The sequence below is a fragment of the Strix uralensis genome, chromosome 19 (assembly GCF_047716275.1).
Source record: "Strix uralensis isolate ZFMK-TIS-50842 chromosome 19, bStrUra1, whole genome shotgun sequence".
In the NCBI taxonomy this organism is placed as follows: Eukaryota; Metazoa; Chordata; class Aves; order Strigiformes; family Strigidae; genus Strix; species Strix uralensis.
The window spans coordinates 12,557,727-12,584,908 of record NC_133990.1 but is presented as its reverse complement, the minus strand read 5'-3'; the positions used below and the strand labels follow the sequence as shown (position 1 = coordinate 12,584,908).

Genomic DNA, 27,182 nt, shown 5'->3' with positions numbered 1-27,182 from the left:
TTGATTCTTTAAAACTTGTCTTGTAGGTGATGGCTGCTGCCACAGAGCCCACAAGCTTTGAGAAGGAACAGCTTCCTATTAAGAGAGAAACTATGACCTGGAAGCCCAGAAAAGGTAAGTCTACAGTATTAGGGCAAAACAAAGCACACACTGAGTAGTAACACACTCTGATTGAGGAAATACACTTAAAACTCCGTGGTGATGCATGGGAAATGCCTCTTCAGTTACTGCACTGAATGAATTATTTCCATGTAGATATTTGTGTATGCCTAGATGGAAGAGTAATTAATACTATGAAAAAATATTTTTTTTTAAACTTAGAGCTGTGGTTTTTCAACATACCTATTATTTATAAATGCCAACAGCTGAATGTGATAAAACAAGACTGCTGGGTCCTGTGCCCTATTTAAAAAAGAGTTATTTTCCAACAAGAGTCTGTGGAAAATCCTGTCTTGGGCTAGTGTTGTGATGCAAGCCTATGTCTGATGTTTCTAAGCATCTGAAACAACACTGTAGTGATACTATATGTGTAAGGAATTGCATATAACTGGTTTAGTAGTCACAAAGCGCATTTATATACCTGGCCGAATTATTGCATGCTAAGCATTTAATTGTTCCTTTTCAATTCCTAAATATCTTTGTTGGCTCTTTCTGTTGTTTTTAGAATGGTTGCTGAAGAATATTCCAAATGTTCTTGATAGTGAGTCTGAAGAAAGTGAATTCTCTGGTATCTCTCACAATGAAAATGATGTCAGTGGCTCTCCTGTTGACTCTGTTCACCTACATCCTGATCTGGAAGACTTGGGTGGTGAAGATTCCAGTATGCCTGAGGCTGTAACTTTTCCAAAGCTGCAGACGGCTTCTGTGTACGAGGTGGAGGACTGGGATAAAGAACTGGGGGACTCTGAATGTAATCCTTACGGTGAGTACAAATTTACTTGTGCTTCATTTGAGTTTTGGTTAGTATGTGATTGGAGGTAGGTGCTTTGCAGGAGAACGTGTTTTAAATAACTCTGTGTTCTATTTTGGGAAGCAATGTTTGTTGTTGTGGACCTTACGGGTTTGTAATGCATAATTTTGTTGTCAAATATAGGATTTAAAGGCAGTGTTGTCAAGTTCGCATGAAACTCTTGAGCAATTGAATTCTTGGGGAGTGGAATGGTAACGAGAATTGTGTGTGTATTGAGTTTCTCTGGAGAAGCTAGGTCTGACTAGTGTATCTTTGTTATTCTGAAGCAGAAGAGAAAGGTACACGGAGTGCAGTAATGTAACTTTCTTGTGTAAAAGGTGTTCTTCCTTTCCTCCAAGAAAATTGGTCCAGACTGTACACTGTAATGTCTCTCTAGAGCATGGAGTTCTTTGGAGGGGAGCAATACAAGTGCTCAGTCTCAGAGTATGGTTTGCTGTTGCTTTTGCTGTGGGGGTTTTTTTGTTGTTTGGTTTTTGGGTTTTTTTAGTGGTAGGTTTGGCTGGTTTTTTGAAGTTTGATCCTCTTAAGTGACATGTGATCAGTCCCATGGACAAAGGTTGCAATGGATAGAAGCAGTTTCATCCACATCTTTATAGTTGTATTCATCCTCCAGTTTGTAACCGGTTTCATGGTGACTTGTGTTGAACTCAGAGTCTCAACCTTCCATTTGCAGGCTGTATGTTAGGACAGAACAAGTGGATGGAGTTTAGCCAGCAGTGGCTGATAACCTGCTGTGTCTTTGTTGATGCAGAATAGTACCATTTCCATTTTCTTCTCATTGATGTGTATCTTTTGTAATTAATACAAACACTCCTTTCTTTGCTTAGGAAATATCAGTTATCTGTTTATTTTAATTGCATGAATGGTTGTTGTATTCAAGTTCTGTTGTTTTGATAACGGAAGGAAGTGGGAAAGTTTTTGCAGACTTCCTATAAAATCATTCTGATTTTAAAATAGAAATACAGTAGTGGTTTTTCACACTGGGTAATCTGAGAAAAAGACTGTTTCCTTTTCACATGTTTCTCTCTCTTCCATCCTGGGCTTTCCTTTTAATCTCTCATTGGCTCAAATTTATGGAATGTTTTGAATTTTTTTTTTTTATTGGAACTGTCACAAGTTCTCTTCCTTTATTTAACTAACTCATCCCTACCTGTAGCTTATGTTCTTCAGATCCTTACAAACTAAGGAAGCTGCAATTGTGGGATTTAGGTGCTTGTGAAAGATACTGAGTACAAGTGTCTGAGTTGTTAACCACTACAAATAAAAAATGTGCTTGTTTGGTTATTTTATGACTTTTTAAAAAAATATTTAAAATGCTTGTTTGGCAGTGCTACTGGAAGGCTGACATGGATATACTGTGTTGGTCCTCTGCTGCCCCATACTCTGGGCTTTTCATTTGCTCAGTCCTTTCAGTGTCTGCTGGCTAGAAAGCTTTTGCTTCTGTTGAAGGACTTTGCCCTATTTTTGTGCTAGGTTGGTTAAATAACAGGCTTATTAGGCTTAATTCTAGCTTAGTGGAAATGTTGTTCAGAGCTGGCTTTTACAGGACCCCACCCTTCCATTCTGTCCAGTGACCTAGTTCTTAAAGGGTTTGGAGGGTTCCTAACTGGGATGTGATTATGGAGGCAGCAGGAAGGGGCAGGGAAGGTAAAAGTAATGGTTTCATGAACCTCTTATGCCTGGAGAAAATGTAGAACTGCATGCAGCATAAGAGCTAGTGTCAGGTGTTCTGAATCCAGGTATATCACTGAGCTTTTTGGAAAACTGCTTTGTCTCTGCGGCAAGGACCTTCATTAAAGTGAAGATGTCACCAAACTCAGCTTTCTGTTTGCTTTGTTTGTAGGTCTGATTAATGAGTGCTGGCAGATCAAATTGAAATAGTTAACTGCAAAGTAATATGCTACCTCGTACCATTGGTTTTTTAAGTATCTCCCATGGTTTACGTCTTTTCTTTGATCTTCTTTAGATGCTGGCGATCTCTACTGTGGAAGCTTTCAGGAAAATAATCTTTTGGCCTCGTACTCTTGGCAAGAGGATTCGTTTTACAACCCAGGCTGTCACCATGCAGCTTGCCTTGCTTTTACGCCACCAGTTAGAATGACCGAGGCTGGCCAGTTTGATGATGCTGATGAATGAGGTTGACCCTCATCCAACTCAGAAGTTTGGCTTCTGAGTTGGATTATGTTCTTCACCAGTCGAGTCATGTCAAGTCCTTTGGCTTGCTTGCAGTTCTGTATAAGGCCAGAAATGCTACACCATCTCTGAAGTTTTACTTAGACTGCTTCTGAGCTGTTTATAAATTGACCATGCTTGACCTCTGGAAACAAGAGTGCAGGTGCTAGCTGTAAGGAGTCAATGCATTACTGGACTTTGTATTACATAGATCTATGTTGTTGCTAATGAATTGCTTGAAAGGCAGTATTTAATTTCTAAGCTTCAGCTTGTTTGCCAAGCTTTGCCAGTTTTGACGTGCTGATCCCTGTGTGTCTGTGTAACTTGTAGTTTTCTTTCATTTGATGCTGTCAAATTGGTTTGGACAGCTTTAAAAACTCTTCCTCCTTCCAGCTTCTCTGTTGTATTTCTATGTTGCAGTTTGTGATTCTGTATTTAATACTGGTGTTTAACAAAATTAGTCATGACAAAATACAGAATGAGTGGTTTGTTTTTATTTTTATGTATTTCAGTATAAAGGAATTACGGATATGTGATACACATTTTGCAAATACGCTTATGGACATACAGTAGGGCCTGCTGGATCCAGCAGGAAGACTGGGTGCTTCCGACTGTCTCCCAGCAAAGGTTTCTCCACATCAGACCCTCTTGTATATGGGCATATTATCCTTCAGTCTCACAGTTGCCTTCACAACATTGTCATGTGACATCAGAGGTGTAATGATGGAGAAAATATCTACGTTTATGTAGTGTCTTGCAGTTTATAATCTCAGTGTCCTTCAAACAGTAGTGGATTAAGGTTCCTGATGCTGCTGATATGTTCGTTCTGTTGTTGTTTGTGTTATGGCAAATGAGGAGATGGGAACACATATCTTTATAAAGTCTTTAAGAGAATATCTGGAGCTAGAACCGTATCGTTCTTGCCTTTGCTTTGGAGTTAAAGGAAACGTTCTCAAATGAAGTATGTAAGTGGATTGAATGGCTGTTACTTGATTAACAATAATCTCCAACTAATGCTTATATTCATTAATCACTTATCTTTCAAGAACTTTTTGATGGCTTTGTGTTTTGACACTGACTGATACTGGAGCACAGCACCCATGTTTGCTTATTCTCAGATGAGGAGTTAACATTTACCACGGGGAGATTTTTCTTTTTATATTATCTAATGTATGAGACTGAAATAATTTACTTTTTAGTTTGGAAGGAGGAAGTGAATGACACAGTGATATTTGTTTAATCATCTTCTTGAGAGGAGAGGAAGACAAGAGCTTGGAAGAGTCTTTTCTTCTGGCACCTGCATCTTAGTACCTAGGAAGCAATCCAAGTAGAGTGGAAACCTGGTGTTGAGGATGCAAGAAAGAGGGCCTGTTCTTTACACCTACATGATGGAGTGATCTAGGGATTAGTATTTCCATCAAAACTTATTTTGGCATGCCTTCAGAACACATACCTACAGCAGAAAGCATGGTCTAACAGACTTCTCTCCCTGCACAACAAGAAAGGCCTAGCTGTGCTGAGACATTGGGTGTGGCATTTTGTTCTGTGGGCTGCTGTGTATCAGACAGAGAGTGCAGCTCTTTTGAGTCCTGCATTAGTTAGAACGTGCACTTGTCTCTGTGGAATGGAAATACCCAGTTTATCAGGTTTGAGTATATAGTGGCTTCTTTAACTGAGAAAAGTGGAATGAAACTCTGAGCGTAACTATAACTGACTTACAAATGGGAGTAAAATTGTTGACTTGCATTTATAAACACAATATTAATAAATATCAATTGAGTACGGATTACTGTTGAAATAACAATACACCAGTAAATTGTAAAAGTTCTGAAAAAGCACAGATTATTTTGTGAGCCTATTTATCGCTTCCAAGGCTTCAGCTGTAGATGGCAATGCTCGACACTACCCTGCAGAGGGCAGCAAAAAATTGTCTACCCTGCTTAGCGTATTTTCATCTGGCACTAAGTTTAATCAGCAAGTGTCAGATCCCCGGGCTGGATTTCTAACGTTGATAGCAATTTAGATCTGTGTTCTGCATATCCCTGTTGTTCCCCAGTGAGACTGATTCATGGCCCTGATTAGATTTCTCATTTTTTTTTATTTCACTCTGAAGTTATACTTACTGGACAAAAATTTCTCCCATGGCTGAGAAAAGAACATCACTTGACTTCGGGCTTAATATATTTTTTTACTATGCTTGTGGGAGATGTCCCACCGTATTTAATAAAGATGAAACTAACAGAATTCTGTGTAGGATAACCAAGAAGTCTTTATAACATCATTTAGGATGATTTTCTTCCTGTATGTTTCCAAAAATCCATCAGTACCAAAGTCTTCAAGCCATTTTCTATACATTTTATAAATCAAGTTTGGTTTTTCAGCCTGTACCTTTAATTGCGATCAGCCTTGTCTATCTTGACTGTCTTGTTATTTGAGGAGAAATTGTCTTGAGTGGCTGCCTTGCCAAACTGCTTGTATTTTAAATCACTGTAAACTTAAAAGATTTCTTTCAGTTTCCCTTTAAGGTTAAAACTGACAGAACACCCACCAGCTTTGGAAAAAATGGCATGAAGATTTTACAGCAGAGATGCATTGTGCTCTCTAGGGATATGTTGGCAAATAGAACTTCATTCATCTTGGCCCTGCTTGTTAGGGAAGGGGCTTAATGTAAAGCTTGATCTGAATGCTCTCAGACTTCAGTGGGATTAGAAAACCAGATGCAGACTTCTCAGAAAGCATCTCCCTGGAAGGATTTGAAACCAAGCTCATGGATTCCAATGTTTCTACACTACAGAGTGTTTCAAATTCCATTGTGAATCTTGCACTGAGCCTGTTTTGTGTTGACACAAGCATGTCATTCTAGGCAAGAACATGTTGCAATTAAAAACAACATAAGGTAACACATGAGACAGCAATTCAAGCCAAGAGCGACAACCCTTCAGCCTGCTCAGATTATTGGAGGGAATAGAGTCCCATTACAGCACCAAGATCGTAAATATTTTACGCGTACAAGAAACACATTGGCAGTACATAAATCAGTTGGAAAATTTATCAGAAGTGTCAGAGATTTCTCAGTTAAATGCACATATATCTCTAACAAGATTTCCCCCTTCTACACCTACAGTATAAGATACCATTCAAAGGACAGAAGGCTGTACTGCAAGATAATGTGTTTGCTGGGTTTATATTGTGGGCGAGCCTTAGTAGTATGGCATAATAGGGTGGCTCAGAAGAAGACCTGGGTACAACTCCAGAGTTGCCATTGCTTTTCTTCTCACTTCCCCATTTTACAGGTACAGGTAAAGATACCAGCCTGTTTGTAAAGAACTTCAAACTCTCTGAGCAAGAAATTTTGTCTTAAGTAGTGAGGTGTTAAAAACAAGACAAAACCCAGAGTTTTGCATTTTCTTTGAAAAGGCCAGCAAAGAAATGAAAACTTGTTTTGGGTGCATCTGTTGTTTCCTTTGAGACCTACAGGGAATGATTTGCAAGAGGAAATAATTGAAGGAAATGTGTTCATATTTCCTGTTGATAAGGTACAGCATTTAATTCATATATCAGATTGAGATAGTGGTTTCTTGCTCTTGTATAACCATAAAATCCAGCCCATTTTAGTGTCTTTTAAAGACACTACCGCTTGACTTGTTTTGTCCCATCTTTTAACTAGCATGCTTTTGCTCTTATGCTGAGAAAACGCCTCCGCTGTTGAGGGGACTATGTAAATAATTTCACAGACTAAAGGAAAAATGCTGATGGCAGCAGCCCATCCTGACCATCTGCTGCTTCCAAGGACACCAGTGTAAACCCCACTGTAACAAAGGTCATTTTGTGAAGCTAGTGGGTAAGTCTCTGTAGGCACGGGGAAGGAACTTGTGATACTTACCCTCTGTGGTTCTGTATTGCAAACATAGACATCGGAGGCTTAAGTATTAGAGGATAAAAGTGTGGAGGAGTTGTTTGTTCTGGGAGTAGCAGCTGCTCATGGCATAGCTTCCTAGCTTGGAAGTAACCTGCTATAACTTGACTGTAACCTACTAAAACACTTGACTGTAACCTACTAAAAAAAGCTGGGAAGCACACAACCCTAGTAATTGGTTTTAGTGATGGAAATGGCTTCCTTCAAGCATTTGGCATAGATCCTCAGCTGGTATAAACTGTTGCAGCTCATCACCCAAGCAGAAGCTCTGTCCCTGTATATCCCCCTATGCAAGGCCTGTGTCATCTCTGAGCTAAATCCATTATTGCTGTGGATTTTAGTTTTCAATATAATGGGCTTTCTTTACATTCATTGTAACTCTGTTGACCTTCACAGAACAAAAACCATGAATGTGGCTCAGTATCTATATTTGTTTCTTTGCAGGTTGTTTTGTTGTTGTTTTTTTCCAAATTGACAATAGCTAATTTCAGGACATGTAGCCAAAATCAGCCTAGGAGAGTTAACTTCTTATAATTCAGCAAGTCTTGACTCTGGCCTGAATTATTTTAACCACATTTTTTCTGATCTGCCTGAAGCTTCTGCATTTAGACCTGGAAAATCTTTTCGTTGTGTGATGCAGGAATTTAAGACTGAGCTGTATACATAAGTTGTGTGTATTTGCTTATGAGCCTGAGGTCTCAGTTTGTCGTTTTATTTCCCTCAAAAGGAAATACCAGTTAATTCTGCTCAGTCCTTTTTGATCTATTGGTCCTTAGTAAAATTTATGTTGAGCAACACATCTTCTCTGAGATCTGGAGTACCAGAGAATGCCAAGTTCTCATTGTGCTGCTTTGCAGTTTTAATCTGTAGATATTGTGGAATGTTGTTCCAACATTAAACAAGTTCTTTAGTATTTCTATTGCTACCTTGGGAACTACTCCAGAGCTTGCACATTCTCACTGAGGAGTTCCTTCAGTTACTTAACACATACTAGAAAATATGTTGTTGTTTTTTTAATTATTTGATCACAGATAAAGTAATACCATTTAATCTGTAATCTTTGTCCAGACACTTTACAGGTTTGTGAGTAAATGTGCAACATTATAGCAGTGGCTGGCTACAGCTGGCTGGGGATTGTGTAACTGTCTCCTGCGTTACATGCTTAAATGCTTCGGGGGAAGTAAATAGGTGTGACAGTGTGATTAAGCAGGACCTATATTCCACAACAGAGAGTACAGCCTCCTTTTATGTAACTGGGGTTCCAGATAGTAAGGAAAAGTATTTTAGCTGAACAGGTCTTCACAGTGTTGGTGACAATAGTGTAGTGGAATTGGAATAGCAAGGTCAGAGGTGCAGCTGATACTTCCAACAGGAGCATGAGCAACAAATCAGAATAATATATTGGGGGTTGTCTTAGTAACTTCTAGGGAGAGTGGTGATAGATTAGAACCTTGTTCATCACTAGATCTGAATTAATTTCTAGTCTGGGTAGGCAGCCACTGAAAGCCAATGCCAGTTGGAGCCGATTCATACTGAGGGATTTGGCACGAGTGAATACTGAGCTGGTAGTGTCTCAGGTGGATTCTCTGCAAGGAGTTGGGGACTGAACTGAGTAGCTCCAAAAGCACCCTCTGTCAGGAGAGACATGGTTGGTCTTGATTTGATACACCCTTAAGTGGACAATATTAGAAAACTCAGGAACCACATCTGCTCCAAAATAGCATCTTTTGTGAAAATAAAATATCTATAGAGGAGGATAACTAGGAATGTCTACATTCTATGCTGTGCAGGGCTGTTAGATTCTTCTGCTTGAGGCCAGGGAAATTTCTGTGGCTCCAGTTGCTGTATTTACTTCATTTTACCAAAATATACTGGGTCTCATATAAAAAAAATCTGATACTGCATTGCAATTCAGAACCCCTCTTAAAGCTCCCCTAGGGAAAAGGGGAAGGGTGGAGGGGGGAAATTAATATAGCTGCTATTTTAAACTTTTAATGAGTACATGTCATAGATAGGGATCACTTTGGTCATGTAGCCTAACCCTCTCTTCTCCAGGATACAGCCAAGGAATTCTTGTGGCAGAAGAAATGCTTCTTCCATATTGGTTTAACACATCTTGTAAGCTCTTATTTCACAGACAAAACAAAGCTATAAATACAGGTTTAATAATTAAGTATAAACACATGAGATGATGTACACCCTAGTACCTGGAGTGTTGGTCTGCTGCAACAAGCCCTTGTCCCTGTGTGCAAGCCTGAGATGGTCCATGTGGGGGACCAGGTCTGGTACAGCAACCTTACTTGCTGCATTCTCTTTCCTACAGGAGAAGAACACATAAGGGAAGTTCGCAAATTTTGTTTCAGTTGTGGTTAGCTCATTATATCACAAACTGAAGCAGGACAAGCAGTAATCTGAAATGAATGCACAAGGTGGAGCCTGTAAATTGTCACAGTGCTGATTCAGAAGCCATCATCATTTTCTTGTCTGCTGTCACTACTGGATTTGCTAGAATACTAGGCACACCTTGCTCTCAGTGTTAGATTTATTAGTACCTTCAGTTCCATATTCTTCATATAGGCCATTATTTTCCTGGTCTGAAACACCTTTTACCTTCCATTTTGTTTAGTTTTAGCTTTTCTGCATCATACATACTTGATTTGATTTGGTCTCTAATTCTGCATCTTGTAGTTTGCCAGAAGTCTGGTCTTTTCAGTGGGATTGGTCAGACATTCTAGATAAAGCCACTTAGATAAATGTTTCTCAGGCAGAGGCTGCCTGTCTACTAGGTAAGAGCTACATTTAGTTCTATTACCTGCACTTGTGTTAGTAGGTGGACTAGATTTAATTTGGTCTTTTGGAGATAAGTGGGCAAACTGTTTTTCAGACAGGTCTGGGATTTGGTTTAAGGACAGGCTTTCTTATGTGGTCTATAAAGTGCATTGTAGCCCTATAGGAATACTTTGTGTGTCTGGTTCCTGCCTGCAATTTTGAACGCTAACTGTAATGATGGTGCTTCTAATTATGTACAGAGGTAAATTCTCAGAGCAAAGAATGGGGAGTCTCATCATCTGTCCCATTAACTGCAGCAGGGTTTCTGTTGTGCAAAAGAGTGACTACCTAAACCCAGCACCTAACACTGACGGGGGGGGAAGCCCTTCTCAGGTATGCTGACTGCACAAAGCACCTTCCAGCCCTCCACAGTGTGTAACTCGGGTTAAAGGATGTATCGAGTTCTTAAATCAGCCATGTCTCTGTCACTTACAGGTTACGTTATTGTCATTTACTTTTAATTAGGTTCCATCTGAAAAGGGGGTAGATGTGGACGTTTTGCCAGCATGTAGTAGCACGGCTGTTTTAGTAGGACACTGAAGGTAGCCCTTTTGTTTACAGGCAGGCAGGATCACAAAGGCTGGGTGTTACCAGTTTCCTCAGTCATATAATACCATGGCTGTTCGGTATTATAGGACTGGGAAAATTGGTAACACCCAGCCTTTGTGATCCTGCCTGCCTGTAAACAAAAGGGCTACCTTCAGTGTCCTACTAATGGACTTAACTGTTCCATAGAGACTCCAGGTACTTTGGAAACAACCTCTTACGCTGCATATCCTTTCAAGTTTGGTTTAGTTATTCCCATTCAGCTTACCTTGGTACTGGATATTACTAAGGCTTTAATGCTAGCTTCCACCACCATTCAGTCCTCAAGGCTTTGCAACAGGATTTTTCTGGTTTCAGGGCTTATCTCTAGTTTGTGTTTCACTTTCTGCTTGAATTTTCCATTTTGGATTCTTTTCCTTTTTTTGTGTCTTTTGTACCTCATGGTGGTTCTGCCTGGGGTTAAATGTAGTTTTTCTTGCTAGCTGTAGTACAAAGACCCAGCAATGAGTGCTAGCTAAAGAAAATAAATATGTTCTCTATTATGGCAGCATCCACCTTGTGTAACAACTCAAGAATTTTATCAACAGTGTGTGTGGCTGGAGGCTGAAATGTAAATATGGGAGAACACAGAGAGTGGGCAGTAACTGTGCTCATTTTTACAATTGCGGCATGCTTCAAGTTTGACTTGATTACTTCCTCTTTAACTGAAGCCTCACCTAATTGAGCTGTGAGCTTTCCCTTCTCTAGTTTAGAGTGCCTTGTATCCTTTTTTGCTGTACTTGCTATGTTACCTTAGACATGACACTGATGTGAGAGGGATATTTATTTTTAGCACTTCTTCCCATGATTAATCCATGCAGGTTCTGTTTGACCGTTCAATGCTATTTTAATCATGTAGGCAACAGCTGTTTTCTCCATGTCTTATCAAATATCCTTCATGTTCTAATAATAACAAATAAGTTTCTTTATTCTTGGCTATTCCAAATTTCTACCCAAGGGATCTCATTGCTTCTCTTCATGGGGATTGCAATCTAGGAATAGGTACTTGTGGCTAGATAGATTCTTCGTTTTAAAAAAATAAGTATGATTGAAGACTTAGCATTCATTTTATATTGATTCTATCATTACATCTAGGATGATATTTAGGGCTAATTTATTTTAACAGCTCGGTAGTTTTAACTATCTTCTTGTTGCTTTGGTAAAATGATAGGTATACCAATGTGCTTTGCCGTCGGATGCTGTAGGGATGATTTAATTAGACTAATTGCTGTTTTCATTAACACTTCCATTGACTGTGTTTTAATGCTACTGTTTAAAGATTCTGATTTTGTGATTTATTTTTTTCTACATGTTGTCTCTCATCCTTTTTGTTGCCTGTTTACTATCACAAAACTGATATTGTAGTGATTGTCTAATTTTACAGGTCTGTCTCTGATATTATGTGGCGAAATATGGTATCTGCACCACTGTTAAATGAATGGTATTCTTTTTCTTCTGTTGCGCAAGACTGCATGTGATCTAATTTGTCCTTCAGGTGGTCCATAGAGGCCCTACTGAATGAGAGGACATGACATACGTGTGTACCAGGTCTCTCATCTTCATGGTCCCCCCCAGAAGCAGGGTAGCGTGTCCTAGTACTCTACTAGAAAACTAGTACTCTAGTGCAAAATCCTATGAATCATGACAGTTGTTGGCATACACTGATAGACTAGAACTGTGGTAATGTGACATATCCCAAATTCCTTCTGACTTCATATTTTCACTGATGATATTTTTGACTGTGGATTTTTAAATCGTTACGCACTTAAGATCTGATAGAGATATGTTCAGTGGAGAGTCTGTCGTGTTTAAGAGTTGTCATAATTATCTTGAGAAAGTTCTGGATTTGTGAAATAGTTTCCTGTTTTTAAGCTTTCTACAGTCTGCAGTGTACAACAGAGGAATGCAGTTTATTCCTAGGCATGGAAACTTACTCTACTATTAAAGTGCTTCATCAAATTCACTAGTAATAAATAGCATTTTTTTTCTTGCTTAGCAGTCTTCTCTTCAGCAGTGATTTTCAGAAAGCCTTTTGCAGGTGGATTTCATTCTGATGTAACATTCTACTATAGCTCAGTGCCAGCTTTATTCATTAATCTTCTATCCATACAGCTACATACTTTTAAAATAACTTGGATACTGAACAGGATTTGGAAGACAAAGTATTTCAGCTACTCTTAACAACCTATGAGTTAGTCACCACAGAACATTGCCTGTTCTGTCTTCTAAAAAAAAGAATATTTGCAAACACTTCACTTGGTTTTAAAAAAAAAAAGTTGTCAAGGACAATAACAGCAGAAGTAGAAACCACTTAGCAAATTTTCTTTGTCAAGGCTGATATGAAAATTGTATTTGGAAGGTAGCTCTGTTGTGAAGTGCTTCAGAGGCCACTGCTAGTACACATGAATAGCTTCATGTATTGAAAAGCATAGGCCCTCTGGAAAAAAATGGCTTGAATGCCAGTCTGTGATTTGCCAAATTAAATATCTATTAAAATTTATAATGAAAATTACAATGTTGCTGTGGTTAGCAAAGCTTCCTTAGTTCCAGGTCTGCAGTGCATTTCACTTCAAAGAAGAATCCCTTTTTTCCCATTCTTTCAGTATAATGAAATAGAACTTTCAAAAGTGCTTTTAATTTGCATGCATTAGTTGGTGGAACTTGTTGCCACGAAGAATTGGAAAAGCTGGAAATATAGCTGTTCCCAAAACATATGTTTTTATTTCACAGCATCTTTGAATTAAATCTCATTTAAATCATATTCTTCAGTTCTGTACTGTAGGGCAGAGGTGACCATCCCTTGGCTGGGAGGACAAGTATGACTCGCAGCTGCCCACTGAATGTGGGCAAAACTCTTAACGAATACAGCTGTGGGTCTCTTGTGAGTGCTATTAAGAGAATGTGTAGTCACACATTTGTGTTTATATGAGTGGCTTATGCCCATTTACTTGTTCTTGAAACTGGTCTTGCACTTCTGAATATTTCTGCTGTAAAGTACACCTTGACTAGTAAATGAAAAGATTAATGAGGCATGACTTTTATGGTCAAGATATGCCATTATTGTTCCATTAGGGCTCATTTCCTCTGAAGTTGCAGGTGCTGCCACCATTGTCATCATGGCCGATTGCTGCTGAATGTTCATGAGTCCGTTGGAAAATATCATCTGTTACTTGTAACATGTAAGGATGGACAGAAGCCCTGTGGTGAGATCCTGTTAGACAATTCCTATGCAGCTTACCTCACTGAACTCAATAAATGATAATATTAACAAGGTTATAAAAACAGTGCAGAGTGAAGCAGAGGAAATAAAACCAAAGGATTTTGCTCTGTCATCCTGGCATCTGGCCTGTACCAACAGCACATCTGCCCAGCAAAGGTCAAAGATCAAGTGCTTCTGACATTGCTTGTCAGGGATTGTTCCCTTTATACTGAACACAAAAAAGTGTGTGTTAGGTGTTTCCCATCATGTCCTCTAGGTTTATTATGCAAAGGTGACTCTCTTGTGGCCATACATTTTCTTTATATTATCAAACGTTTTTTATCCAATGTGGAGCTACTGCTTATGGTTTATAATTATTTTTAACGTGTATATTTGTGTCTGTGTAAATAATGAATGGAGGGAAAGCATTTGCTGAATTAAGTCTGTTTGCTTTGGAGCTGCAAAGCTTTGTCCTTCAGGAAAACAATCTGACAGGATACGTGAAAGCGTTCAGTTGTTAGTTGTGAGTGTGCAGCTCTGGCCAAGCCATGGCATTCCTGGTGACATGGTTCCCCATTCCCTTCCTCGCCCTCCTGCCTGACGTGGGCTAGGCTGGCCCAGCTGGAGGGGGGTGCAGTGATACCTTTCAGCCTGCTGTGTCCACAGAGGAGGAGGGTGTGGGTCTCTAGTGTACCACTTGTGGCCGAATTAATTGTTGATTGTGGGCTCTAGAAGTGCCTGAATGCTTCCTTAAGTGAAGATGAAAAACAAGTGATGAAGTAATATTGACTGCAACTTTTGTTGCAGCTTGGATATGCATATAAAATCTTCTACTTGTTTATTTCAGATGAAATAGATAGGTGGTTACTGCACTTCCTGAGGTTTATGACGAGTTGAATGGAAGATGTTTCTTTTAAGCCTTTGAGATCCTTAGGTCCATCTGCCCCGTAAGAGCCTTTATCCACTTTGCACGCTCTTGAGTTGGAGTAGGAAAAATCCATATAATTTTGTACACAGAGAAGAAAAGGATTAAAATTTGAAATTGCCACAGTATCCATATCCTCTCTTTCATATTAAATAAACAGGGAACTGGTTATTTAAATCCTACAGTTTTCAAAATAGCTGAAAACCCTCACAGATCCACAACATGCAGTCAAGACAGTTCTTTGTGAAAACAAAATCATTCCTGTATGCACCTTTACAAGTACATACTTGGGTACATCCAGGGCATATTTCTGAAAGAGCTTGTTCACCAATACCACTGTGTTTCAAAGTTCAATTTTCTGGCACTTTTGAATCTGCTGCCTGAACACATTCTGAGGATTGGAAACAACATGTGGTTTGAATAAATAAAAACATCAAATTGCCTGGGGTGCATCTGTTCCCCCTTGCTGTGCAGGTTGGCTGTTTCTCTGCCATCAGCCTGACAATTTCAATCAAGTTTTTAATGGACTCCTGGGGTTTCCCCAGTTTCTGTTCAAGCAGAGTCTGGCACCAGTCTTCCCAATTCCATAGCAATGAAAAGCTTTATTTTAGCTTCTGATTGTACAGAAATTTAGTGATAGGTAGGAAAGAAAGAAACTGGTCGGATGAGTGGTAAAATAGCAGGAAAGAGCTATCTTTAGAAAAAGTTCATAACCTGCATTTTGTTTTGTCAAATTAGGACGTGCAAAGTATAGAGCAACCATAGATCAGACTTCTCTGTAATCTCTTTTAGATTTTGACAGATTGAGAGTTTTAATTAAGACTGTTTTATTTAATTCCTTTTGCCTTTACACCTGAGAGTGTTCACAGGCCTGTGCAGGTTTAGACTGCAATCCTGCAGGGTTTTTTTGAAATATAATTGTTGGTCATTATAAAAAATTGAAGTAAATATTATGAAGGCTTTTAATTTTCATTCCTGTTCAGGAAGTTTCCAAATCACCCCCTATGCTTACAGAAGTTATTTTCAGCAGTTTCTTGTATTTCAAAACTTTTTTATTATAAAGGAAGAATGTACCATAAAACCATAACAGTTGCCACTTTGCAATAATTATGGGCTAATGATCTATTCTAAGTAAAAGAAGACATTGTGATTGTCTCTCAATGTTAGATTTTTAACAGCTGCTGGTGTAACAATTGGCAAATGTTGAAGTACTCTGATCTGTATGAAATGGATGTTGGGTTTTTAAAATGAGAAATGTATCAAATATCTGTATCCTTCAAGGAGTTACGAGTATTATTCCTCCATACAGTAGGTGGAGACAAAGACCTAATGAATTTTATAATGTCTCAGGCTGATTTTATTAGCTGTGCTAGGTCTCTCCTGATTTTTGTGTTATTAAATTCCTTTATAAAAATAACAAATACCAACCAATTTTGTTCCAACAGCTGTTAATTTATATTTACATTAAGTGCAGTAATTCTTTTGCTGGCTACTACCAATAAATTGGTTCTTTCAAATATAAGGTCTGATTTAGAGATTGAGGAGATATCTGTGAAAACTTTCTGTGCAAGTTCAGATCTGTCTTAGGCCCAAAAATTCAGAGGTCAAAGCACACCCAGGGTTGACTTCAAGTTTGAACGTATCTAGAAATTCCCAGTGGTGTAGGAGTTGGATCTCTGTGCAGACTGGAAGATTGAGGTGTGGTCTGCCTCTGTTTATAAAGTGAATTTGTATGTGTAGTATATTCATATAAATCCTGTGCATGTTTACAGGTAGGTGTTTGTGTGTTTACAGCATGTTTGGCGGCACACAGAATATGGCGTTGGCATCCTGCCTCTGCCTAAGTTTAACTGAAATCTTACGCTGTAATTTGGAGTAGTGAGAACAAATGGGGTGTAATCCATAAAGTGGGAGAGATGGTTTTATTAGCTTTTCAGAAAGAAAATGGAGCTTGAAAGTTTCTCAGATCCATGGGTTGACTGTTTCAAGCAAGAAATAATCGGTAGATATATTTGGGTTTTAATCTTCTCCTTAATATCATTTATACTGGGCTGCTAGATGCTGCTTTGATAGAGAAAGTCTCTCTGCCATATGCATCGTACCACATGTACTGAAGTTGATTGAAATAGTCATGCCAGAGATGGATTTCCAGATGTATAACTGTGCAGGGTATGTTTCTGCTAGTCTGTTGAATACAAAGCAGGTTGTCTTAGGAGAGAAGGCTTTGTCACATCTGTCCCTCATGCTCAGCTAAGGTTGCAATTTGACATTAACCCTTGTGATTTCAGCAGATCATGGGAGAATTCCGTTGTTCATTGATCTCAGACTGGTCTGTTGAAAGTTTCTGTGCTGCTTAGGAAAGGGAGAGTTTAGCTAGTGAGGTATGTTTGTGACAGTGTAGATGCAAGAATGCAAAGCGGAGTTTAACCCAGCAAGGAGGAAGAGGAGCCCACGTGTCAGGGTAGATCAGATGACCTGAACTCAGAAGTCATTTAAGCAAACCCTTTAAGAAGGGATTTATTGCCGTTTCAAAGCTTGAGAAGAATTGCTCTCAAGCGCCCTCTGTTCCTCGTCTGCCTGTGAGGGGAGAACGTTTGCCTTCTTAAAAGGGATACTTGGGATTAAGTTTAAGGCAGAAGAACTAGTTGGTCTCTCTTCAGTTCCTCATAATGACACACAAAACTGCGTGGATGGGATGCATCTTTTAGTTTCTTTGGACTCCCTTCGCTGGAATCTTGACAAAATCTCCATCTCATGCAGAAGAGTTGTGTGTGACCTGATTTTTTTATTCGTGGGCAGTATATGCTATAGAAGGTCAAAATGTATGTTATTATTAAATACAGTTCAAAAGAAGAGGCAACAAGCAGAGTAGTTTTCCAAAACTAAGACAACACAAGCTTTGGAGGTAACTGATAAAGATGTGCAAAGTCAAAGCCTGCCTCAGTATCATGTCTGTTCTGGTGAGGTGGGTGTTTTGCAGGGCATCTATCTGAATAAATTAAAATATCCCCCAGTAAACATTAGTGGGAAGTTGAGAATGACATACGAGTGGGTGTATGGGTCTTGCCACTAGTGATGCACAGAGCCTGTCTTTCCAGCGTTGTTCAAATAGAGGCAAAGGGGAATATTGGATTAGAAAGTCTGAACATCTCAACGTTACTTTAACTCTCAAGGACAGAAGCAGCATTCAGCTCTCCAGATGCAACGTGGTATTTTCCAATTTTGACCTACTGACCTAATCTTAGGGATTGAACAGAAATCTGTACTTGGAGAATAAATGATGATAGTGAGTGAACACGCAGTCAAACAAGACTGTTACTGTTTGGTACGAGGATTACTTTTAGTGGTCTCACTTGAAGTCGTGGTTCATTGGGGTTTCTTGTATGCTTCTTTAAGAGTGTAATTTAATTTAAAATGTCAAGATCTGTGTAATAAACTGAGTTAGATCATTAACAGACATAAACTATTAGATTCCTGAGGCTTGTGGCACTACTCGCTGTAAATCCAGCACAATGCATCTGCAACTAGGAGTGCTGCCAGGACTGAGAGCTCTGGAGGAACCATGCTTTTGATTTATCCATCTAACTCTGCTAGACTGAGGAAATAAGATTTTGAAGAGCCCAGAGCCAGATGGGGATGGTCAAGCTGATGGCCCATTCTCTGGCTGTATCTACCTGCATCTACTCTGACCACCAGATGCTAGCTGAAAGATGTGCTCTCTAAATGAGCTTGTGTAAAAGCGCCTAGATTCTGTGCTCTTCTGGACTGTGGCAGTACAGAGGATGTTATGTGAAGCAGGGATGTCTGTAGCTTTTGAATTGACCATGTGAGACCGCGGCTTCCTCCCCTCCTCTGTGTACACCATCTGTTTGCTGAGGCTTCCCTTCTTTTTTTTCCTTAGCCCTCAAGGAGAATATATGGTGTCTATATCATATCTTTGCCTGGAACTGTGATCTGGCACTCCAGAGAGAACTTGTGAATGCTTACGCTATATTGTAGGCCAGGGAAATTGGGGGAGAGGTGGGTTTGGTGAGATGTGAATGTCATCATAGGCCAAGTGGACTTGGCAGGATCCCTGGGGGTTCAGGTGCTCACAGTCCCTCTGAGCACCTGCAAGGGCAGCCGGAGTGTTGCCTGGGGAACAAAATCTCTTGAACAGGTGAATTTTTAAAGGGGTGCCCAACTGTGTTTTGGACAAATCAGGCCTCTAATCCATTGGTTTGTTTAATTTACGTGGGAGAATAAGCTGCTTTTTGCGTATTCTTTCATTCTGCCTGTTGTCTTTGTGCAAATTCAGTGCTTGGGCAGTTTGCTGAGACCCCATGCAAACATGTAAATCCTGGGGTTTTGAATGCCTATGCACTGGAAAAGAGACATTCACAAGTTATTTAGCTGAATGTACAGCTTTCAGTATGTATGGCTTTCCAGTTCAAGCTGATGACCTGAAAAGACACAGTCTCAGAAATTATTGATGGCTGGAGTCATTCACTTTCTTCTGTCTAGTGCGCTAGTCATTGCAGATGGAGGAGCACTAGTACATTACTGCTCGTAAGGGTCTTAACTAAACCCTGTGAAGAAATCTAGCAATACACTGTTCAAAATATATAAAGTAAACCCAATTAATTTCTCACTCCCCTTCCAAACATAATAATACAAGATACAAGCTTCTTAAGTTCTGAGTTAGTTTGTTGGTGGGGTTTTTTTTGGTCAGTTCCTTACAGATGAAGGTAGCTTTTATAATAATTTTTCTGGAATTATGAAAATAATGGAAACTATGCTCTTTGCGTGTACTTATTCATGCTTCTAAAATTAATTGCTTGAATCTTAACAGAAATTGCAACTAAAAAGTCAAAAAACAATAGATGTAATGAAATAACATTTGTAGAATTTAAATGGCCTTCCTTTCTATGTGGTGTTAAATATTTCATACAAAAATGTAGAAATGGATCAATATAAATGCCATCCAATATATTGGTTTTCTGTATATGAATTTCCCTTATGTTCCTCTATAAATGCATGTACATAATTTATAGATTGTATTATTCATATTCTATATCAATAGCAAGCATAATTGATGAGGAAGAAAAAACCCAGCAACTTAGTAAATTTGGTTATCTTCTCACTTGTTTAAAAATATGTTTGGAAGTGGAAGGATAATGAATGGTGTGCTGTCATTTAGTTTCATTTGTAAGGATGGCATGTGGGTAATATTTGGCAGGCTTGACAAACGGAGCTGCTATAGCAGCAAACTTTTAAGTGCTAACAGTTAGGACAGAGAGGTACGAACACTAAGCACAGAGCTAAGACACTGGGATGGACAGAGCTTTTAATTCCAGAGTATATTTAAATGTTTTTGTTGGCTTTGCTTTTTCTGTTGGCTTACATTTAAAGGATGCAGACTACCCTGTGAAAGGAAGAATGAAGTGTCAAAAGTGGCTGAAGGGAGACTTCTTTGGAAGTTATTGAATTTGTGAGCCAGTAAGTAAGTGGGTAAATGTAGCGTTAATTTAAAAGGAAGTAAATTTCATTTGTGTGTGTTATTTTGTTCACAAAGGGCCAAATCCTGAGAGATACTAAGGATTAAGTGTTTTTTGATAAAATGTTCTTTTGTAGATTCAGCTTCAAGTTGCCTTGGGTTTTCTTCTCCAGATATGCATAAGATTTGGCTCAGTCTTTGACAACTCTAGTTTTGCTCAAATTATTTATCAAACTGCTTTGTAATGTCTGACTCACATGCACGTAACATTTGCCTAAAAAATGTGTTTTGGTAATGAAAGACCTTGCTTGAGGTCTCTGCTATTAAATCTTTGCTGAGGGGCAGGGAGAGGCTGTGAGTTTTTTGGCGAAGTTAATAAAACGTGTGGATTAGTGAAGTGCTGATTAGTGAGGTTCTATTGTAGACAGAAACATTCCTGCCTTAGCTGAAACCCAGATGGAAAGCTGCCCGCCTCAGATTGCGGAAAATGGTTTATGTTGCTGGTTTGCTGTAGTATGTTGCTGAGGTTGCAGCAAAGTGAATCTTACTAATGTCTTGAAGTGTAATTAACTCTCTTGTTCAATGTAAATATTTGAATACTGCTCATTCAGTCTCTACAGGGGCCTGTTTAAAGCAATTTTTGCCAAAGAGCTCAAAGGCCAGTAGGAATGTGTGTGCATTAATAAACTTCTCTTTGTTCTGGACTTGATCCAGAGCTTATAGAGGGCAAATGGGAAGATCTCATCCTATCTGATGTATTTACAGTAGAGCTCAGAGCGCTTGATCAAGGCTTCATTGTCCTGTCATTGTGCCTAGGGTTTAGTTTAGATATGAAGTGGAGTGCAGGACGTGGACACAACAGGCAAAAGGATCCAGGGTACTGGAAGGGCTGAGGGAGAAAAAATGAATAGAGTTCATCAGAAGAATAGTGGACTATGTTATCCTCATATTTTACATAAAAATGATGGCTTTTTAAGGTGTAGAGCTTCCATTTTTGTTCCCAAGCATCAGCTTAAATGCTCAGAAGTAATGTTGGTCGAAACAAAAAGGGAAATAAAGTTATACTATGTTGCAATCATTGTCTTTTTTGGGGGTGAAAAAATGTGCTTTCTGCCAAAAGTTTTCCCTGTTTTAAAAAAAGAAATCCTCATTTCAGAGATCTGAAATATTTCTTTCAGAAATGGAGTGTGCTTCCTTTAGGAAATGTAAAATTGCTTCCAAGGCATTTCACGTTACATTCTCTGGGACTGGGCTCCCTAGTATGCCTATTTTCATACTGTCTCCCATTTCCAAAGATTGGTCCTGTCTGGTTAAGAAAGTAAAACTATAGAGGGTAATAATGCAGCCATTCAGTAGCAGATTGTCAGCTTTCATGGGCCCAGGCTACAACTCCCATAAGATACACTGGCAGCATTTCCAAATGAAAATATCTCTTCTGCCAAAGGGGATTTTTTTGTTTGTTGTCATTTTGAATTTTCACCAGAAATGCCTTTCTGTTTATTGCTGAACTCTGCTTCTGAGCAGCTCTCCTCAGTTTCTGCAGGAGTGAAGACGAGCAGGATTCTGTAGTAATTGTACGACGGGGGAAGCAGCCCAGCCAGTGCCAGCAACTGAGAATCAGATTTTCATTATATTTCTGGCTTGCTTTAGTAATGGTAATTAAGTTTAGCCTAGGTTAATTTTTATCCCACTGTAAAATATGCTATAGTAATGACACTTATCTCCTATGGATGTCATCCATTTTATTATTTTCTGTGAAAGTACCTTGAGATCCTTGGATCTTAAACCACTGATTATCCAACTTGGTCTTCAGATCACTGGCAAAGCTGCAGACAAAGGTAAGCAGCATATTGGAGATATTTGTCTGTAGCTTTGAAACTGCTTGTGAATTAACTTTTTGTTTTCTAAAGATGTGTGCTCTGTCTCTGCAATGAAAATAGATACCGAGATCAAAGGGGAGCATTGGTGTGATGGTAACCCAGTAGCATGGCATTTGCCATAGCTTCTGGTCCTGAATCACTAGCTTTCTCTGAAATAGAGATCCATAGAAAACAGTCACCTTCAGCCTGCCTGCTGCAGTCTCTGTGAGTGATGTTCATTGTGGAGATGTGATCTTTCCCCTTCTTCTTTGCCCCAACGGAAGTCAAAGGAGCGAGACAGGTTGGGGGGAGCTGGTAGTAGCTGCAGTAAAGCAGCAGTGCAGCTTTACTTCCTCTTCAGAAATTTACTGCTCAGGTGTTAGTGCTGTATCTTCCTGGGATCTTGTTCAGTGGCTCTGTGTGAACGGCATTTAGACAGTATCTGTGTGGAAATGCCTCATTCAAAAGATTTTATTTTTTTTTAAAAAAAAGAGGCCAGAAATGGGGGAGAGTTGTTTGGGGTTTCTTGTTAGTTTGGGGTGTTTTAGCTCATGTAAATAAAAGTTCACTCTGAAGAATTACAGTCTAAATAGACAAGGTGGGCAAGAGATGGGAAACAGTAGGTCTTACTCTGTTTTACAGATTGGCAGCTAAGGCACAGAGACAGGAATAACTTTCTCAGAGACACGTGGAGTGGGGATAATTGAGTTCAATTCCAAGTCATTCATCCCAGCACAGTAGTGTCTTTCCTCTCTAACCTTGACTAAAACAAACCTTACCTTTAAACCCTTTTTTCTTCCCTACTAGAGGGTTAAGTGGGGAGAGAGGAGGAAAAATGTGTTAGAATTTGTATTAGCTATAGTTTACTCTGTAGGGATAGACTCCTGAGCTGTTCTGTTCTGCATCAGATCATCATAGAGAAATAGCTAACTTGGCTGGAGGAAATAAATAGTTGTATGTGTTTGAGTAGTTGCTGTATCACAGCTGTGGGGGGCTTTGTGAAAGCAGAGTCTGAGTGAGTACACCAATCCTTGTGGAGAATCCCAGTATTAGGCTGATCTCCTTAACCATGTGCCACTGCCCCTTCTGATGTGTGCGTGATTGAAGATGCAAGGATACATCTCTTCAGTTTGCATATACAGTACCTGTGGGTTTAAACCTTTGGACAACTTGTCAAATAACTGCTGTTGACATAAACCATTGCTGTGAGTCAGCAGCAAAGAGAATGGGAGGGATCATTTCACTTTTAGTACGTTGTGTCATGTCAAGAAAAAGTAAAAATTGCTCATGCCATAAGGGAAGGAGATGGCAGAAGGAAGCTCACTTTAATGAGTGGTGGTTGGTCGGTGTGCTAGCAAACATGTCTTTCATCTCATTCCAAGGTGTCACTGGATGCCAGGTACATAACGTGCTCTTCAGTTGCATAACAATACACCCCAACTCACTAATTTTTTGAAGCTATGCTCCTTTACTCATAACACCTCTGGTGTGAGATAATTTGCTGCCAGAACTTTGAAGACAGATTTACTGAGGGCTCACAAACTGAGGCCTTAAAACATACAGCTGGGGTGGTGGATATGAGTCTTGGATTGTCTGGGCAGCCTTGCAGTGTCTCTAGACTTACCAGTCAAAGCACTAAATCTTCTTGGTTGCTCTCTACTCCTACTTTGGTGACAGTGAGTTGTCTTTGTTTCCAGTTGAATGAAGAGTTTTGCTAAGCTGGCTTGGTTTAAGTCTGATCTAGAAGGGTGCTGAGCACATGGGTATTGCCAGGTGGTGTGCTTAAAAGCCCTTAGGGTCATCATCTCATGCAGACTTTTGACCATGGTAAGTTGATCTTCTCAATAGGTCATTACCTGTGTTATGCTAGAGCCTAGGAACTGACAAGGGTACAGCTGTCAGCGCTGTAGAAATCAAAGTATTAAGGAGCTGATCTCTCCTAAACAGACAAGGCTGATTTAGTCTAGGAGAAGAGGATGTTGCATGCAAGCACAGTGGATGATACAAGTGTTGCAAACAGTGATTTAGTGGCACTATTTTGTTTTATAACTGTGTGATGTCTTAGGAAGAGAGCAGCTAAGCAGAGCAATGGTGGAGGAGAGGAGGGAAGGATGAGTGCAGCTCAGGCAGCGTGGGCAAGATGAAAAGACAGTCAAAGGGGAGAATTATCCGGAGATTAAGATACTGTGGCCAATCCCCAGTGGCCAAAAAACTGTAAATCCTGTTCTGATGTTATCAAAATCCACCCACTTCGCTCTTTGTCAAAGGCCATTTGTAGCATTTTTGGCAGAAGGGACAAGATAATGCTTTATGTCTGGGTTTTTTTTTTCCTAACCAATTTGAGTTTCAGGGGGAAGCTGGCAGTACTGCTGAGGAGGTCTTCTGACCTGGGATGGAGGGAAGGTTCCAGCAGCAGAGGTCTCCATCTGGGCTTTGTGGAATGGAGCAATGGAGCTCCACTCTCCTCTTCTTATTTTTCCACAGTGCCACTGAGTTGCTCTGCATACTTCAAAAATCTCTCCCCATGCTGCTTTCCCTTCTCAATCTGCTGAGTGTTTCAGCTGTAAGATTCATTTGTTGCAGAGGCTGTCAGAATATAGCATGGCAGACTGTGGATACAGATCATGCCTTTTGGGGAACCTGTAATGTAACTAGCTCTCTCTAGGGGATCAATGCAAGCTAAACTCAGCTGAGAATCTGGCTTGGAGCTAGTTCATTTTTTCTCCATCTTATTAATTTTTCACTAGATGCAAAGCATTACAAATAACAGTTTACAGGACTGACTAGGAAAGGTTGCTTTTCATATTAAATTACAGCTCTCATAACTTTTTCAAGTTCATGCATAAATTCAGCACCAAACTGAAGATAACAGCTTTTTTCCCATTGTAACTTTTTCAGGACAGTATATGCAAAAAGAAAGAATAATCCTTTCAGAGACACAATGAAGAATTATAATGTGAGGGTTTTTTAAGGTTATACTGATTTCTGAGAATGCAACTTCTGGATTAAGAATAAGAATCTCTGAAGTAGGAGTTTTCTGTAAGTGTGACTCATGAAGCTTTTTGGCGGTGTTTATCGTTCTAGTAAGCGTGAATCTTCACTGCATGCTCTGCCTCTGATCTATGTGACTCCACATCATGAATAAGTATCTGTTTTGAAATCCCTCTGACAACTCAAACTAACATATATGCAGACCTAGTGAATATTTCAAAAAAACCCAAAACAAGCTAGCACTATTGTAGTTTGCAGTCTTTTGGACTGTCTTGAGGGACCAGTGTAAATTACATGGCTACCTGCCTTTTTCTTCCTGCTTTTGCTAGTAGAAACTGGACTATTAAGACTGTGATATTACCCTCTTGCTTCTTGTGCTGCAGCCTACAGACAACAGAACTGCCTGATTTTTTTATCAAGCAGAAATGGCTGCACTTTCAAATTTTCTTAGAAGGTATCAGCAGCTGACTCAAGAGGAGGTGGGAACTGGAGGACTGTAAATGTTATAATAATAAAAAATTGGTTCTCCAGGAAATACAAAAGAGTCACTTGGAGGAAGGGAGAAACACTTAGGAAAAATTGTCTGTAAGAGCCTTCTCTTTCTTCTGACTTGGACAAGAAGATGTCTCATCCTGTAACAAAAATGGTCAGTATATTTGTAGTGTTTTAATGTAGTTTTTGGAAATCCTATTTGGAATGAAAATTCCCAGTTTGGGGCAAACCATTGTATTTCACACCTGCAGTGTTTCTATCCATTACCACTTTTGGGGGATTCTGCTGAATACAGAATCCAGTCATAATTTGTTTCCAGTTGTCAAGAGATTCTGTGAAATACAGCTGTCCTTGTGTGACCATGGCCTACCACAAATGCAACTGTTTTTCATTGATTTAACAAAATTGAGAATGCATATGAGGAAAAACAGTGCTCAGAGTCCCAAAGCAACAAATTTCTGCAAAACTAGGAATGACAAATTAGAAAACACATAACTAAGCACCTTATTGTCACCTGATAATGGCAGTGAGTTTGCAGCAGCGAGACCAATTCCTGTGTGTTACTCTGTGTACTGTCCTTCAGTGACCCACAAGCGTCCTCCTTGTGTGCAACTTTGGTTGTTTTGTGGTTAGTGCTCAGAGCAGATTCCTATGAAAGCACATTGCCCATGACAGAGGGGGTATAATTAGCTTTTGTTCTTTTTATTTTTACTTCACGTAAATAATTTGATGTGGTTTCTTTATAGTGCAAAACTGTATCAGTAAATTAACCTATGTCTAATAACTGGACCGCCATGAGAATGTGGACTGCAAAGTGTCAGTTGTATGGATGTATAGATACTGACTACAAAAAGGTTAAATCTGCCTTGTATTCCTTGTAATCTTGTGATTTTTATCTGTTTTTGTAGTTTTTCAGTCTTGGTTTACTAGTTTTTCTCTGCGTGCATATTGCAAATGAAACTTGAAAAAAGCAGGCATGTGGTAGATGAAACAAACGTTTGGTTCTCAGAAACTCACGTTGGACCCTGCTAAAAAATTACTTTCTAGCCAGAGCATGAGAACTATGGTTATTCCCAGATCAAATGGATTAAAGCCTTACTTGTGCAGGTGTGGCTTGAATCATTGGCCTCAAATACCTCCCTAATACAAATAGCTAATCTATCGTCTTTGTGAACAGAAAAAAAGGGAGAGGAGGAGAGACAGGGGAACAGATCAAAATTTTCTTAGAATGCCTGCATTAAGATATTTGGAAGTCTCCAAGCAGAAAGAACTGGGTTGACGAATAGATGCGAGATGTGCGAAGAACATAGAAATGCTGCTGTCAGTGAATGCGTGGGTGTTTTCTTCTTACCTTGAGAGCTGAACTACTGCCCCTCATAATACTGTCCCTGTAAGTGAAGGTAAAATCGCTAATGATCAGAATGTAACAGGGAGAGCTCGTCTGCCTGAGTTAAAGATGCCTCTGTAAATTTATGGTTGCTCCTCTTGTGATCCCCACTGGTATTAGTTCTGCTGTGTCAATCAAGTATCAGTGTCGGCCATTTCAGGGCCATGTCTTATGCTAATATAACTTCACAAATCTGGCTTTTGTTTTGATTACTAGTAAGTTAATTTTTCTTCTCTAAACTACTTTGTTATGAAATTATGTGCTTTTTCAAGTAAGGTCTCCAAAGTGTCCTTTTTTTTTTTTTTTTTTTTTTTATAGCAGTAGATGCATAATCCTAATACCAAAACAAATAACAAAAAAAAGGCATTGTCCAGGGATACA

At 39.4% G+C, this 27,182-nt stretch overlaps 1 protein-coding gene across 2 annotated transcripts in view; it reads left to right on the top strand.

Annotated features, from left to right (window-relative positions):
- The window catches only part of COPRS (coordinator of PRMT5 and differentiation stimulator), a 159,570-nt gene continuing 132,388 nt past the window's right edge, over positions 1-27,182 (top strand). The window contains exons 1-3 of one of the 2 annotated variants that reach the window (XM_074889197.1): positions 1-114; positions 665-922; positions 2,937-3,592. In XM_074889197.1, the coding sequence (XP_074745298.1) occupies positions 30-114; positions 665-922; positions 2,937-3,106 (513 nt within the window). In that variant the 5' untranslated portion in view covers positions 1-29 and the 3' untranslated portion in view covers positions 3,107-3,592. Of the gene's footprint in view, positions 115-664; positions 923-2,936; positions 3,593-27,182 lie in introns of those variants that run through there. The other variant, XM_074889198.1, reaches the window with a different exon arrangement.